The sequence below is a fragment of the Echeneis naucrates genome, chromosome 3, assembly GCF_900963305.1.
Source record: "Echeneis naucrates chromosome 3, fEcheNa1.1, whole genome shotgun sequence".
Taxonomy (NCBI): Eukaryota; Metazoa; Chordata; class Actinopteri; order Carangiformes; family Echeneidae; genus Echeneis; species Echeneis naucrates.
This window is the reverse complement of record NC_042513.1, coordinates 17704614-17720473: the sequence shown is the minus strand read 5'-3', so window position 1 is coordinate 17720473 and position 15860 is coordinate 17704614. Positions and strand designations below refer to the sequence as shown.

At 43.2% G+C, this 15860-nt stretch overlaps 1 protein-coding gene across 3 annotated transcripts in view; it reads right to left on the bottom strand.

Moving 5' to 3' along the window:
* Positions 1–210: 210 nt before the first annotated feature.
* The window catches only part of mtss1lb (MTSS I-BAR domain containing 2b), a 69849-nt gene continuing 54199 nt past the window's right edge, over positions 211–15860 (bottom strand). For 2 of the 3 annotated variants that reach the window (XM_029499145.1, XM_029499146.1), the window contains 5 exons: positions 14830–15115; positions 14662–14736; positions 11708–11890; positions 9877–10042; positions 211–9374 (listed from right to left, as the gene is read on the bottom strand). In XM_029499145.1, the coding sequence (XP_029355005.1) occupies positions 8491–9374; positions 9877–10042; positions 11708–11890; positions 14662–14736; positions 14830–15115 (1594 nt within the window). In that variant the 3' untranslated portion in view covers positions 211–8490. The remainder of the gene's footprint in view (positions 9375–9876; positions 10043–11707; positions 11891–14661; positions 14737–14829; positions 15116–15860) is intronic. The other variant, XM_029499147.1, reaches the window with a different exon arrangement.

Sequence of the window (15860 nt, the reverse complement as noted above, 5' to 3'; positions counted from 1 at the left end):
TTGGTGATGAAATTATAGTATATCCATATATTTTGTTCCATACAGTTTATCACATAGAACATTTCCGCCTTCACAGTCGTTATGACTGTACAAGTCACTGACCCACATCCATTTGCTTCTGTCAGTGAACTGGAACTGCTGGAGTGTGCAGGTTTTAGCTCAGGACCAGGTTTCTCAGTTGAATAATAAGACCCACTGCACACGTCAGCGCACAGTTTAAGTACAACTTTTATTAATACTGGAATCATCACAGTGCGTTTTGTTACATTAGCAGTGACTAAAGTTAACAAAAAAAGAGGGGTAAATTTTACATAAAGGAAGACGAAAAAGAAAAACCCTTATTATCAGCGACAGAGGCGAAACGACCTTTAGAAATGAACCCACAATAAATTCAAGAAGAAGAGCAGAAGAGGGGGACAGGAAGAAGAGAGAAAGACAAGACCACAGTGCCTGCAGGGCTCGGGTGGGGGGGGGGGGTTGTACAGAACGATAAAGCAGGTTTTGATTCTGTTACAATGTTAGCCTTTGAACAAAATACAGCCCCATAGAAATCATACTGACGCCTCAATGGTGAGTTGTGGAGAGAATTCACTGTAAAGTTCAGATGGCAGCTGTAGAGGAAGAAGAAGAGAGAGAAGGCGAGCGAGCGAGCGATAGACACTACCGGGTACTGGAGTATTGACAGTAAGACATTCAGGTTCGTTACAGTGACAGTGGCACTGGGAGGTCACTTGAAGTTGCAATGCATTTCATCATGATCCCTCTTGAGAAATTCAGTGGTCCCTCACTTAGCTACAAAGCATCTACCTTAGTCATGTTTGTTTCAGATGTGTGTGTGTGTGTGTGTGTGTGAGAGAGAGAGAGAGCGTTGTTTGTGGATTTTTCAGTATTAGACAGCAGGAAGGATTGACAGATTGTGTGTGGGAGGATGGAGGAACAGTAGGGGTCTTAACCATGTCCTTGTGCAACAAACACATACTTAAGAGTCATCAGCACACATGTACACACTCACTGTATCCTGGGAGTGTGGCTAAAGGAGCGGCTTCTACATTTCTACATACGCCATGTTCACTGTTTATTTCAATTATTTCTGAAGGGATGACTTTCTTACGTTTCATTTTGTGTGCACAGTAAATTTGCAATGGTATATGAAGGGAACTGAACTCTGCAATATAAATTAGCCTGTTGTCCACCAAATTTCCACATAGATTTCTGATGGCATGTTCATGCTGTGAGCAAATGCTCAAAGTGAAAGTTTGCCAATTTACTAAAAATTTTGAGTAACCACAGAAACTCATCTGATTGTGCGAATAGTCAACAAGATTCCTGGATGAGTGGGCCATGGATGAATGTTTCTCAGTTGTCCATTATTCTGCTTTAATTCCATCGCAACATAATGGCAAGTCTGTGACTCTGCTGTGATTCAAATCTTCTTTGAGCTCCACAATATTGATGTTAGAGAATACAGAGAGTAGAAAATAGCTGATTACTGATACACTAAACTGAGTTTTACTGGCTTATGCATTGACTTAAGACACCTCATGAAGAACTTTCAGTGCCTCCCTGACCTTGATCACTGCCTTCCCAGACCTGGAAAAGTTGCTCTGTTAAAGCAAAGGTCTGTGCCAACACCAGTCAACTTTTGGTCCGCGAAAGCCTTGGTTAAGATTTATCAACAAGAGAGCTGTGCCAAAATTTAGAACAAGCAAGCCAAGAGAACAGCGAAATCAAAAGATGAAAAATGGCCACACTGTTCACCAGCAGCTTTTTGCCACTGTGCGTTACTGGAAGTGTAAAACAACAACCCAACAACAACATGCTGACTGCTCGCACTAGCATCTTGTGAGTTTCTTTGAGTTGACTCAGCACATTCAAAATAACATCTCTGAGATTAAGCAAAAAACAATATAGTACCAGACAGACGTTTAGACACACTTTGGACACATTTTGACTGTTATTGTGCGTCTTAAAAGGCTTCATCAAAATGAATCAAAAGGCAGTCTAGCACTGAGATGGAGCCTCCAGAAGTCCCTGCTTTGAAACTGGCTCATGTTACTGGTAAAGAAGGGAGAGGTTTGCCCTCGCTAACACTTCCATGGACAGTACACCGCAGGCCCATAATGATACCTCCCGTTAGCCATTACCACACACACGCCCACACGTGTTGCACACATGCATGCCGATGCTCAATACAGAGGCACATGGGAAGACACGGGAAGGGTGTTAGAGGGGAGAGCGGTGGGGAGAGAGGATTTCGTATTCACTGTAGGCTGTGTTAAAAATAAAGACTTCATCACAATTATTTTTCATTAGCGCTGATGAGCTGTGAGGCACGAAGAGACAGAGTGCAGCCATTGAGACGCTCATCGTGACAAGCATTGTTTTCTAACTTGTCAGCTCGGCGGCATCCCTGGGTGTAGCAATCAGTGGATGAAGGTTGGGGAGTGTTGTGAGAAAAGGAAGAGGAAGATAATAAAGAGGGGAAAAAAGATAGGCATACACAGGTGGAAAAAAGAAAGCACTGAAATGCAAATTCCACTCTTGGTTAATTGTCAATAAAACTCCAGGCTTTTCAGACAATGTTGCTGTTGAGTGTTTCTAATCCTACTACTGTCTGATCGTCTCAAAAGTAAACTAACCATAAAGTTTTCACTAGAGGTTTTTGGAACAGCTCAGCATTTTGGGAAATTTGGTTTTTTGCCAGATTTATATGTTTACTTTGTTCCTGAAGTCTTCTAGCTGCAAGAAAGTCCAAAGCCAACAGTCAGAGATCCAGGAAAAAAAAAGATGGTTCCCGGCCGAGAAATAGTTCAGAACATTTCTCCCCATGAGAGCACAACAGTGCAACTTTTGTGCAGATTAAATAAACAAGATATGGGGTGCATGGGGCGAGACACTGGTGGATTCCTAAAAACATCCCATATAGTCTAAAGGCAGATCCCCATGTCTGTCTTAATTATAGATCAAGCCAAGGTTGTTTTTTTTTTTTATCAATACTGTGAAAGTATCACAGGTCCACAGAGAAAGGCTCACGGTCCGAGCGTTCAAACCAGCCGTCAGGACTGTGCGTGTCATAACAGAGCCCTGCCTGTTTGGATCCACCATCCAACCGTTCTGGATTTAGTTTACCTGAAATCCGGCCTCAGAGGAGGCTCTGAGCCTCTCTTCTGATTGGCTGATTTGTCAGCTCTTACAGGAGCTCCAGAGAAACGCTAAACTAAGCTAAACACCTTCTGGATTGAGCTTCAGGAGGTATTGAACATTTTCATACAATTTCTTTATCATCTGACAAGCTAACATGAATTACATATACATACTCAGTATTCAACAGCACAATAGTCTGAGAAACTAGTTGTATGTTTAGAAAAATTGTATTTTTGGACATTACTTAATTGAGCATGAAAAAAAAAGTTCCTATTTCTATTCATCTAGATCTTTTCTAGCTCACACACTGACCTTACAGGGAAACTAGAAAGCTAATGACTAAAGAAATGATGACAATTTAAAAAGTTTTAACTTAATTAAATAACAAAATCATTATTAATTAATAACAACATTACCTTTTAAGGTGCATGTTTCATTTAGATCTGTGGTTAGGGCTGTATAGTTTTCTCAGTTGGGAAAGATGGGATTTTTCTTTTTTCCGGTGTGTTTGAGTATCCTTATAGCGTGAATGTGTGTGCGTTTAAGGTGTATGCACGCATGCCTGCACGCATGTAAATATGTGTGTTTGTGTGTTTTCCTACAGAATGTCCTGTCGTCACTGTCGCTCCAGCACTGCCCAAAGAGCCGGTAGGTCTACTTCTACCCATTTGAACACACACTCACAAAAATGGGCATATTGACAAAACTGCAGCAGAGTAGTTATTTCAGCTTGTTCAGACAGTTATTTCAGTACACAGTTAATTCAGCATGTTAAAAAAAAAGAGAGACATTATTGTTTAAGTATATAACTTTTGTGCTGTGAAGTGGGCAGCTTAAAGGAATATATCACTGTTGCATCTTACTCTCTCAGCTCACACTCATCCTACAGCCAGTCATTCTGGTTCATTGCAGGCGTGTGCAGTTAGGTCTGACTGTCTCAACCTCTCAGTCAATGTGAAAACCCTACATTGTCCTGAGTTATTATCTGTCACTTGGAATTGAGCAGCACGTCTGATCTGCAGGGCGTTACAAACACTGTATTCAAGCAGTTACTTAGATCACTGGCAGTGAGTTCAGTTGGTTCCAGTGTGCACTGGAATTAAAAGTTGCGCAGCACAAAAACATTCAGACGAGTAGAGTCGTCTCTAGCAGTGTCCTTGGATGTGGTCAAACTCCAAATCATACCATTAGAGACGTGCAATATGGAATCACTTGCAGATGGGGAACACACATATCTAAGGGTACACAAAACAGTGGTAATTTCCTTTAACATGCCCACAATGGAACATCATTGTGAATGTACGCACATGCAAGCTACCCCTGTATTGCTTTCCTCCTGTTTAGATGGGAAACTTCATTCAGTTGCACAAGAACAAAAGTCTGACATTGCAACACTTGAAGCAAGTCACACATGTACAGTTTGATAGCGCTCTCCAGCTTATAGTACATTCAGCATACATACGTAGATTCATGTAGCCTGTGACCTCGACAAGCGGTCTTATATGAAACATTTCAGATGAACGTTTTTCTCACCCAATAATTTTTTTGGGAAATGGGGGAGGACCTGGGGTGGGGTGTCCAAGCCCGCTGTTCTTCCCCTCCAAATCCCTCACCCAGTCAGATTCACCTGATACAACACACAGCAGCCGCATACAGTAATTCCCCCCCGAAGAAAATAAAAAGAAATAAAATCATCCATTGCTGAAGCACTGTTTCAAATCCAACAACAACAACAAAAAAAAAAAAAAGTGCTCACAGAGGGTGACAAAAATCACAAGCATTTGCCCCCTCTGCTTCTTCAACTTAAATCATCAACTTCTGGTTTGTATGCCTAAAACAGTGCTCTATTCAACAAGAAATAAGTAAGTCCATGAAAACAGTATGAAAGACAGTGATATCACAGGCTGTCTGGCTCACTGCTAGAAAGATGTACAGACATGTTGATGAAGAGTTTACTAGCCTACAGTTCCACAGCCAAACAATGACACACTCACTCTTGGCCCACACATTCTGCATCCATATTTTACACAGTAGTAGTTGGTGTTACAACTGGGGTTTTTTTTTTCTTCTTTTTTTACATTAATCCAAAGTAAGACTAAATATTTAAACTGTACTGCTGACTGAAAGAAAAAACAAAAAGCAAAAACAGAATAATTGTTGAAATCATTTCTAACAGACCTTTATACCAAATCAGTGTGCCTTATTCTCAGTTACAAGTACAGCACATACAGTACATACTGTATGAACAGGCAGTGAAATGCTCATCTTGTCCCCTCTCTGTCTGCTCCAAAAGTCTTAGTCAAACCTCTCAGCTTTTTTCATCGTCAGTGAACGCACCAAGGCCAAGGCAGGCCTCGCCTTTTATTTATAATCCTACAGCCATGTCCTGAGCCAAACTGGGTGAGACACCAAACTGAGCTGAACCACACTGGGGTTGCTCAGGGATTTGTTAAACCTTTTTGTTAACTTGATTAGTGGAACTACATTCACTCTTTGTGACTGAATAACTGCTGGTATAAATGTGCTTTTGTTTCAGGTGACACCAAACTCACTTCACTTTACATAACGGCAGCGTAATCGTTATGCTCTTTACTTTCATTTTAGCCCTGAAGTTCAATCCTCAGCTGATGGCTTGGGCAAGGCCAAAGCTACTAGTTGCAAACTGGCAGCTAAGAAAACACTGTACTGTAAAACAGCTCAGGATTCATTTCCAAGGCCAATAACCTCTGCAGACCTTGCATGCCTACATCATGCTTCCTTCCCGCCAAGGAGACATTCATCATTGATTAATGCCATTGTTGATAACTGTGATGCGATGTCAGATTTTCAAGTTGTAATCCCTCATTTTCCCTCATTTCTGCTGCTACCCAAGACTGTTAGCAACCAACTGTACGTGTTTTCTTCCATTGTTTCAAGGGAAATACAGCCCTCTGTAATTTGGTTTTTCTTTGTATATCCTAATATCTTTTTTTTTTTTTTGCAAATCTGGGGCAAAAGATGTGTTCAGCATCACGTTAAAGTCTTAAATTGCTGTCCAACGTTGCAAATCTGAATTGCTGATATGTATTTACACACCAGTTGGTGAAGAATACTCTGTAACGTGAACATACAGTCCCAATGTTTTCCATGTTTTCCCATGTTTGAGTGTTGGTGAACCCTACTTACAAATACACATATTTCCCCACTTCTTGTTTGTCTATGATGTCTTGGTATGTTAATGGTTTTCAATTTTATTTTTCAATTTCATGTGCTGTGTTCAGAAATTTGGAAAGTTCTATAGTTATTTGTCTTTTCTGAGAAAGTGTCCTTGTTACTCTAAGAAATTCATAGCATGTGCTGTCAGCTGTCAATTTCTGAGCTACTATTAATGGTACATTTACCAAAGTAACAAGACCCTCGTCTCTGGGCAGACAGGTAGCTGATGATTTAGGTTTTTAATGTTTTTTTTTGTTTGTTTGTTTGTTTGTTTTTTTTTACAGCATCACAAACGAAATTGATATCACTCCCATTGTAAAAGGATCAAGGCAGATTGTCAGAGGCAGATGTCTTAACCTGAACAAATAAAATCAATACTATATTTGTCACCCAGTATTTCCCAAGAAGTAGTCTTACCTACATGTGCAGTGTATTTCTTGCATTGTATGTTAAATCCTTCAGGTGCTGGTGCACCCGCATTATAACAACCTTCAGCACAACTCACAATCCAAAACAGAATACGGCTTGTGTGACCCTGAAGGTCTCTCTGATGTCGAATCAATTTTTTACCAAATTATTTGCTCAACTTTCTTATTCCATCTATCATTTGACCAATCACTCCGTTTCCACAAGTCTTAATCACTTCCTCTTTCTCCCTTCCTGTCTTCCTCTTCTTCCTCCGCAAATTAAATTATTTCCTCAGGACAGTGTCATATTGGCAAACCTCTCTCACTTTCACTCCCTCCATCAGACAGTATAACTAGAGCAACACCTAGTGGCTATAGTACATACTATTGTACATACTCTACCACCGTTCAAAGTGCTTACAGTTTTCCTTTACCCCCAGACAGGACGAAGAAAGAGAGAGAAGAGAGGAGAGAGAGAGTGAGAGAGAAAGAGAGAGAGGGGGCCAATGTTGGCTTGATATTAATTCACAGTCAATGTTTAATTTAGCATTCCTGATGATTGCCTGAATGTGACAAAGGAGAGTCCACAATACTCCATCAGTCCCCATTTTTTGAAAAACAAGAAAATAAATCACATTTATTGCTCCATTTTTGATTTAACATTTTCTCTCTGGTTCTAGAAAATATATATGAATATATCTATACGCCTGGATTACTTATCGTAACTTCTCGTACAGTGGCAACAAGGTAAATGACGTCACGATATAAACAAGAGAGTACACGCACAACACATGGAAGAAAAGCCCTGCCCTCATTGGGCTACCAGCTGTCCTGCAGCAGAGCTCTACCCACACCCTCCTCCATTACACACACACACTCACACATACTCGTCAAGTGTACACAAACGCTCAAAATTTCACATTTGCATACATACAAATGAATTCACGCGTACACACGCACGCACACACACTACACAGAGAGATAGGGGGGATGGGGCCAGGGGGTATAGGGGTAGGGAGACACTCGCACGGTTCAATGCCAACTGTATTTTTTTTAAAGACTCTTTTACATTAAGATAAACCAGAGGCAGCCTCTGGCTTGTTAGCTCCCCGTGCTAATACCAAGACTTCAGCTCAGTGGGCTAGTAAGTACAGTGTGCTGTCGCTGAGACAGGTTCAAATCTAGCTGGTTCACATGGTACTCTGACCCCCTTCTCACTCTGGCCCCTCCTTCAGTCATCAGTCTTTCATCTGGCATTAGACGGTCGGGTTAGTTGGAGAAGAGAATCGGGGTGGGGGGAGTGTAAATTGGCAAACAGAACAGAACCCAGTCTTTCCTTCTTTCTTTGTCAATCTGTTAACAGAGTTTTCTCAGGTTTTGTTTTTCCTGCAAGTCTTTCCGTCCCTGGGTGAGGGTGTAGAGAAGACAAACATGCGTCCAACACACACTAGTTATAGTGGCCTGCTAGGAGCCTGTCAATATTCAGTATTTAACTTTTAATTTTAATCAGCATGGATTAACATTATTAATGTTATTATTATCATAATATCATATATCATTTACTCTAATGGTGTCTTTAAATCTATTTTTTGTATATGTTTGTTTTCATTCATCTTCTTTTATATTATAGCTTTCCCTACATGGTTAAGTTTTTGTGTATGTCCTAGGTGGTTGGGTTGCACCACGCAAACACCTGACTCACTATTGGCTGACAAGTATCATTTGCTTCCTGCTTCTCCGCCAATCACAAGATGCGTGGTGCAGAGCGGTCATTGGAGACGGTCTTGCGGAGACGGACTCCTCTCCTGATAGTGGTCAACATGTCACCGGATCCCTCTGCTTCCTCTGTCCCTGTTTGAGTGTCAGCAGGGCCAGTTGGAGGGGGCACCAGGTCATGTGGGAGGGCGGGGAAAGGGAACTGCCCCTCCCCAAGGGCGTGGGCACTGGCTACTAACTCGCCTATCTTCTCTACTAGACTATGCCGATTGGCTGCAATCATCTGATCCTCCTCTGATCCGGCCCCTGAACCTGTTCCCAGTGTGAGGCCCCCATGCTGCTGGGCATAGACCTCTAATGCAGCCCCTGATCCCCAGGCGGTGTTAGGTAAACTGAGGCGCTTTGGCGACGCTTTCACATAATCAAGCGCCCCCTGCGTGTCCTCGACTCCGGTGAAGAAGACACACTCCTCACTGCCTACACGCACAGGAACGCCACCAGCATGTCCTCCTCCAGCATACGAAGCACCGCCGGCCCCAGGGGAATGTGAGTCTCCGGGGACAGTGGGGGTCTTCACAGGCACAATGGGTGGTCGGATGGGTATGGGACCCGCATTGGATAGTGTGCGCCTCACGCCCGGTTTGGTAGATGGGGTTCGCCGGATGGTGGCAGTGCCTGGAGTCCCTGCTCCTCCACTGCCTACACCAGGCTGTCCTGGTATCCCATGAGCACCAGGGCCAAGAACGCCACTGGGGAGGCCGGCTGTACTCGCTGGCCTCTTGGTCTGGATCATGCGCCGGTAGTTCTGGGCTATGTTGGAGTGGCGAGGAATGGTGGAGGACTTGTCAAACTCTGTCTGTCCATCTGGACCTTCAACATCACCGTTCACTGAGTAGCAGTCATAATCTGAACCTAGAGCACAGGAGGGGAGCAGCAGAAACGAAAATGAATTTGTTTTTTTGTTTTTTCAACTGAGCAGACAATCACAATCACTACCATAAAAGAAACCAGTTAAAACAACATACTATGAACACTGTTAGATTAACCACATTACATGGGAAGGGCTTCACTTTTATGCATGTATTCTCTTTCATCTTCATATTGTCATCTCCTGGCTGCAATCAAGGAAAGTGTCTGTTGCCTGCTGTACCTGCAGCTTGTCTGGTTAAAAGGATAATTCACAGGATAATCAAAAGACAATGGTTCTGGTGAAACTGACGGATTCAGTAGCGCTTGTAAATATTGATACTTCAATTAAAAAAAAAAAATATGATGCCATTCCATCACAGACTGGCTTTTTGAGAATTTACAAAAAAAAAATCATGAGGAGGTGAATGGCCTCAGGAGAAATGCTATAAACGTTGGCCGAAGTAAATTAAATGCTCCTGTAGAGCGTGGCAGGTGAGCGCGTCACCTTGTGAGGGGATGGTGTCCTCGGAGCAGGATGGGGTTGTGGTCTCTGTGCTGTAGCCACTGGAGTACTGCAGGGAGTCTCTGCTGCTTTTCTGCTGCTCCATACTCAGTCCTCTGGTCAGCACCATGGCAAGGTCACTGGCTGCTGGTGAAACCTCGTCTCCATGCTGATGACATGCAGAAAGGAAAGATGATTATAGCTCCACATCACAAGGGGGGTTTCTTCAAGTTGCTCCCATTGCCAGCATCACACAATGAATTAATCAGCAGCAGCAGCTATTTATACATATATTATATATATAATTGGCAGCATAGTGGTTAGTGGTGTTGCCCCACCATAAGAAGGGTGTGGGTTCGGTATTTGCATGTTCTCCCCATGCCTTTGTGGGTTTCCTCCCACCCTCCAAAGACATCATGTTTAGGTTGGTGACTCTAAATTGTCTGTAGGTGTGAGTGGTTGTTGGTCTTTGTGTGGCTCTGTGATGGACAGGTGGCCTGTCCAGGGTGTACCCTGCCCTTGCCCCCATTGTGAGCTGGGATTGTGACTCAGCAAAGGATAAGCAGTAGAAGATGAATTAATTAATAATATAGTAATCCACAGTCCTAGATAATGTAAAAAATTAATTCTTCTATACTAACTATTATCAGTCCTTAATGAAGTTCACCTTTGACTGTTTGGCTACAAAATATCCTCACTTAAGCATTTTTTATTTGTTTCAGGAAGTTAAATTGCGGCATAAAAAACGTATTCTTCAGTGTGTTTTACCAAGTCACTGACACCTTTGACCTTTCAAATTCTATCCTATCCTGTCCTCTAATCCAATTCAGTTCATGTCAATGTTTGTGCTGATTTCAACGAAATAGAAATTTCTGCTTGCAGATGCATTTAAGCGGGTTGGCTCATCTGCTGATATTACAGTAGTAAAAGACTGTGTGTGTTCTTTTTGCTCAAAATAATTCAGATCCAACATGAACTTGTGCGTCAGTTGAAACTTGCGCAAAGTTTCTGGAGAAGGACCAAACCCTGCCAGAAATCCATAAACACCAACCTCTGACCTCCTGCTCTATTTCGCTGCCACATTCTGCAACCCTCCCTGCAAGCCTAGTTCTCTGTATTCCTCTCTAACCCTCTCACAGGACCCTGAGGGGGTTCCCTGCTGGCTAGATGCCATGACAGATTCTTCATGAAGCCTCGCTACGCTGCAACTAAAAGATCAAGAACTATCAGTGTTTCGGTTGTATCATTCCCTCACACCCTGCGGTTGGTGTGGCCCTGGCTAGTGAATTAGTATTCAGTGGTTTCTACTCATAACCACTGTGTTTGCATACCTGTATTGGATTCCACCTAAATGGGTAATTAGACTAATTATTGCGTCACTTTGTGGATACAGACAACTTATAGGACACAAGCACATTGTACAGCTTACCATCCATTATTTACTAGAGAAAATCTCTATTTATTTGTTATTAGCCACCTGAGTGCCTGAATCTGGTTTCAAATCCTATCAATATGGATGAGGGCTTTATTTTATTTAAAATTTTTTGCTTTTTAAAACACAAGAACAATCTTTCCCCCTTCAACAGTCCCACTGAGTCTTGGTATTGTCTGGCAGATCAGGTTGATAAAATACAGAGCTTATCACACTTATTGTCCAGCATTTGGGAGCTGTATTGCTGATGTAGCTAACAGACCACAGTAATTCCTTGGCTCATTAAAGGCTTTATTTTAGTACGTACTCCCATTCGCAGTAGTTAAATACAAACATAGGGGATCGAGGCTCACCTTGTTTCCATTATTTTTTAGCGCGCTTGTAAGCATCATCGGGTATTACCTTGGCAGCGATAGTAGCCGGGGTCATTCTGGGTCTCTGCCCGTCATCAGGGTGTGACGGCCCGGCGTAGCCCTGGGAGCCCGGCGATGCCTCATTCTCCCTCAATCTATCAAGAGGCTCCTTTCTCCTCTGTACTGCTGCTGCAGCCACCGGCTGCTCATACTGACCTGCTTTGGACCAGTCCTGAAGAGGTGGGTAAAATTAATACACAGGAAGTAGCAGGTAGGGTTAGTGTGAGAGACTTGTCCACTATCCAGCAGTTTGAAGCCCTTCATCTGAGTGCAGAGAGAGGGAGCTTCGATGGGCGGATTGTGTCTGGGGGTTCAGAAGAGTGTGTCTGTTTGTGGGTGGGTGTATGTGGGCAGGCGGTTTTGAATGTGTTTGCACTGATGAGTTTGATTGGTCTGCTCTCCAGATCCTGCTTGGTATTAGTCATCCTCCAGTCTCTGGCTGATTGCAAAATCAGTGAGGGGAAAAAGGGGGAGGCCAAAAAATAAAATAAAATAAAACAAAATAAAAAATATATACATGCACACACAGCAGATGGGCATGAATATTTTAGGGAAGCAAAGCAATGTGGTTATGAATGAGTTAATCGGGTGATGGCAATGTAGGAAAAGTAAACCATAAATGCCTTAACTCAAGGTCATCAAACAGAAACTGAAGAAAAGGTGCAACTGAAGAAATGGAAGCGAATGGAGAACAAACCTTCCAGATAGGAACCTTTGATGTGGGAGAAGAGGAACTGGATCCAGGGGGACGGTTATAGGGTGGGGACGCAGGAACAGGAAGAATGACAGAGAGAGGCCTGGTGGAGCCAGAGTGAGAGAGAGCGGGGCGGAAGGTAGCAAAGGACGAGCCAAACTGCGGGACGAGAGACATAGTCGTGTCATCAGACAGAGAGGCAAGACAATAATGTGAACTGAGAATGAGAGATAGAGAAGAGAGAGAGGCAGCCAGGTCTGGTTTGACACCACTTGTATAAAAGCAACACACCTACAGAAGACACACCAAACAGACCAGCATGGCGTTTGACAACAGAAAGCTCAGTTAGTCACTGCGCTCCATACATCAGAATGACTCCATACATAAACTAATTCTAAGTTAACCTGAGATTTACACTACCAGTCAAACGTTTGGACACACTTTCCTATCCGTTTGAATGAGAAGGTGTGTCCAAACGTTTGACTGGTAGTGTATGTTTTGGGAACACTACGTTAACAGCTCCACTAAGTTTATATTAAGATGGGATGGGATTTGTTAGAGCCGCCCAAAGCATGTGTTTAAAATTCCGATGGAACAGATTTTACAGTTAGTCGGTGCAGTAATTCAGCATCATTGTACCAGCAAGTATACCCAGTGGCACCCTTTCTTTTCTTTTTTTTTTTGATAACCTCTTAATGGTTTCTTTATAGCTCCCTGAGGCTGGACTGCAGATGCAGGGACCGATGCAACTACAATTGGTAAAAGCAGCAATCACAGTGAGTGTTTATTTCCCCATTAGCCACAAGGAGCACAAATGAGCCCATTGCACCTTCGCAGACTTAATGGGCTGACCACAAGGAGGGGAAATTACACCGTACTATAATTTTTTCTCGCTTTGCAGTGGAAAACATTCAGGAACGCTGCACCACGCCATTCTGTGCCAGCGCTGATGCAGCTGTTGTACTGGTGTGCGAGAGCGTAGAAAGATGACAGGGATTTTACCGGAATAAAATTGAAAGTTTTAGTTGATTCTGCATCCATTACATTCCAAAGAATTTGTGTGATTGTTTTTCTGAGCAGTTCTCATGAGCATTCTCAAATTAGAGATGGATCACAATCTTGGAGCATTTATGTGCCAGTCATATATGCAAGCTGCTGTGGATGACAGATGCTGCTTAAAAAAAGATTGTGTTTATCTGCAAACAAATGCGCATAGCAAACAAAGATTAAAATGAAAACAAATGAGATGAGCTCAGCTCAGACATAAATGAACATCAAGTCTTTTGACTAAAATATCTGCAGTCTTTGCTGCAAGCCACCAAAATTCACAACACCAGCATGAGAAGACCATATTCCCTTTTTGCATAGGACAGTAACACTTTGCATCATGTGCCTGCAAAACATACAGCCCTGTGAGTATTGCAGTCAGCTACTTCTTATTTGGAGATAGATTGCTTTGGGGTTCTGTTTCCTTGTTTGTGGGAGAGTGTGGGTGTGTCTGTGTGTGTGTAGGTGGAGTCCTGGCTGATGTTTCCTGATTGGGTCCCTGGGGCTTTAAATGGCATGCACAACTAACAAGATGGCCTCTCCACCCTTCTCAGCGAGGCACAGCCAGCTTCCTGGTGTCCTTTGTTCTGTTAATTTGTTGAGGATGTGTGTCTTTATTTGTTACAGCAGTGATGGGGTGAGAAACCCTTTCTATTTTCCAGTCTTGTTTTGTACTGTTCAAATGCTTGGAGGCTTGGTAAGGTATCTGTATTTTTGTTTGTTTCTTTTGGTTGAGGGCTCCTAGTTCTTGTTTGTTGTTTCGGGTGCTTTTGAGACTTTGTGCTTTGTTGTGCTTGCTGTGTTGATTCACACACTGAGAGAGGAGGGGGGCTCACCCTATGTTATGGCTGGGCCCTCATAGACCCCGGGGTGTAACATAGATCATTTTGATGCTTCCTGCCTGAGGTGTGATGTTGTTGTTGTTCTGCTGAAAGTTTACCACGGTTTCCCAACATTCCTCAGATTATAATGCAAAACTTAATCTTATTTTGTGAATAAGATTTGCCATTTTCTCAAATGCTGTTGTATAATACTGCTGTGGAATGGCATTGTACCACCACAACCCAGTTAACTATATTTCACATTTACCAGCATCTCAGCCGTCGTAAAAATTTTTCACAGATGAGAAATAAACAGTTTCCTCCGTCTAAAGTACATATAAAAGAGAGTTGTGACTTTTTGGAAAGGGTAATAGTACTTACAGTGGTGGGGGAGCTGCATTCACTGACTGACTGGCACGTTTCTGAGGCCTCTGACGATGCTGAACTTGATGACTTCTACAGCAGGAAGAGGAAAAGGGTTACATTTTGATGGTTTGTGTGTGTGTGTGTGTGTGTGTGTGTTTGTGTTTATGTGTAAGGCATTTTCACCTGGCTAGTGATGTCCGAGGGCATGGGTGAGGGAGGCTTGGAGTAGATATTGGCATCCTGGGACACAAAGCCTGAGTCGTGGGAGGAGACGCTGCTGAGGCGGTGTGCGGCGATGCCCCCCGGTGGCGGAGGCTGGTGCGGCAGGCTGCTGCGATACCGATAGGAGGAGGTGGAGGAGGAGGAAGTGGGTGAGTGAGGTTGGGAACCTCCACCACCACCACCAATGCCACCACTACCGCCACCTCCTGAAGAACGGGAGGCACTACTGTGGGCACTGTTGACACTGCTGCAATGGGGGGTGGGGGCGGAGAAGAGCACGGGGTAGGGGGGTTGGATGGATAGATGAACGAGTGTGAGGGAAGGATGAAGGTGGTGTTTACCAAATATAGATTGAAGCATTTAGGTAGAGCAAGCATGAGGACAGAAATGTTTCAAAGTGAAACAGGAAGAGGAAGTTGAAACCAAAGTTTATAAGAAATGGGGGTGTGGAGGTTGGAGGAGATGGCGATTGAGTTACGTGATGGATCGTCGTCCATGAAGAGTTCACGCAGAGGTGTTGGTTGAACAGGTTAGTGACACAACAGTCCGTCATTAAAAATGAAAGGAAACCGGGCAATCAAACACCGCAGGAGAGAAAGAGGGCAAGTCAAAAGTACGCAAACAAGACACACAAAGAACAGAAGATGGACAAAAAGGAAGAGAGATGAGTACAGGGAATGTGTGTTTTGGTGGAGGAAAACAGGGGTGAGAAGAAGGGAGGGGAAGGGGGTAGAAAGAGAATGTAAGCTCATGAAGATCCAAGGCACACACAGACACACACACACACACACACACACACACACACTAAACAGTGAAGGCAAAAGGCTGTGAACGTGCAGGCGACTGGTTCGAACACACATGCACCAGACAGAACTACAGACATAGATAATTACATCACAGTGATATTGTTTGTGTAATAGTGGTATTCTCCAAAGATTCTAAATTTGTGTTTGGATCTCGGTGTAGTTTTACGCATCCTCTCTGGAGCTTTG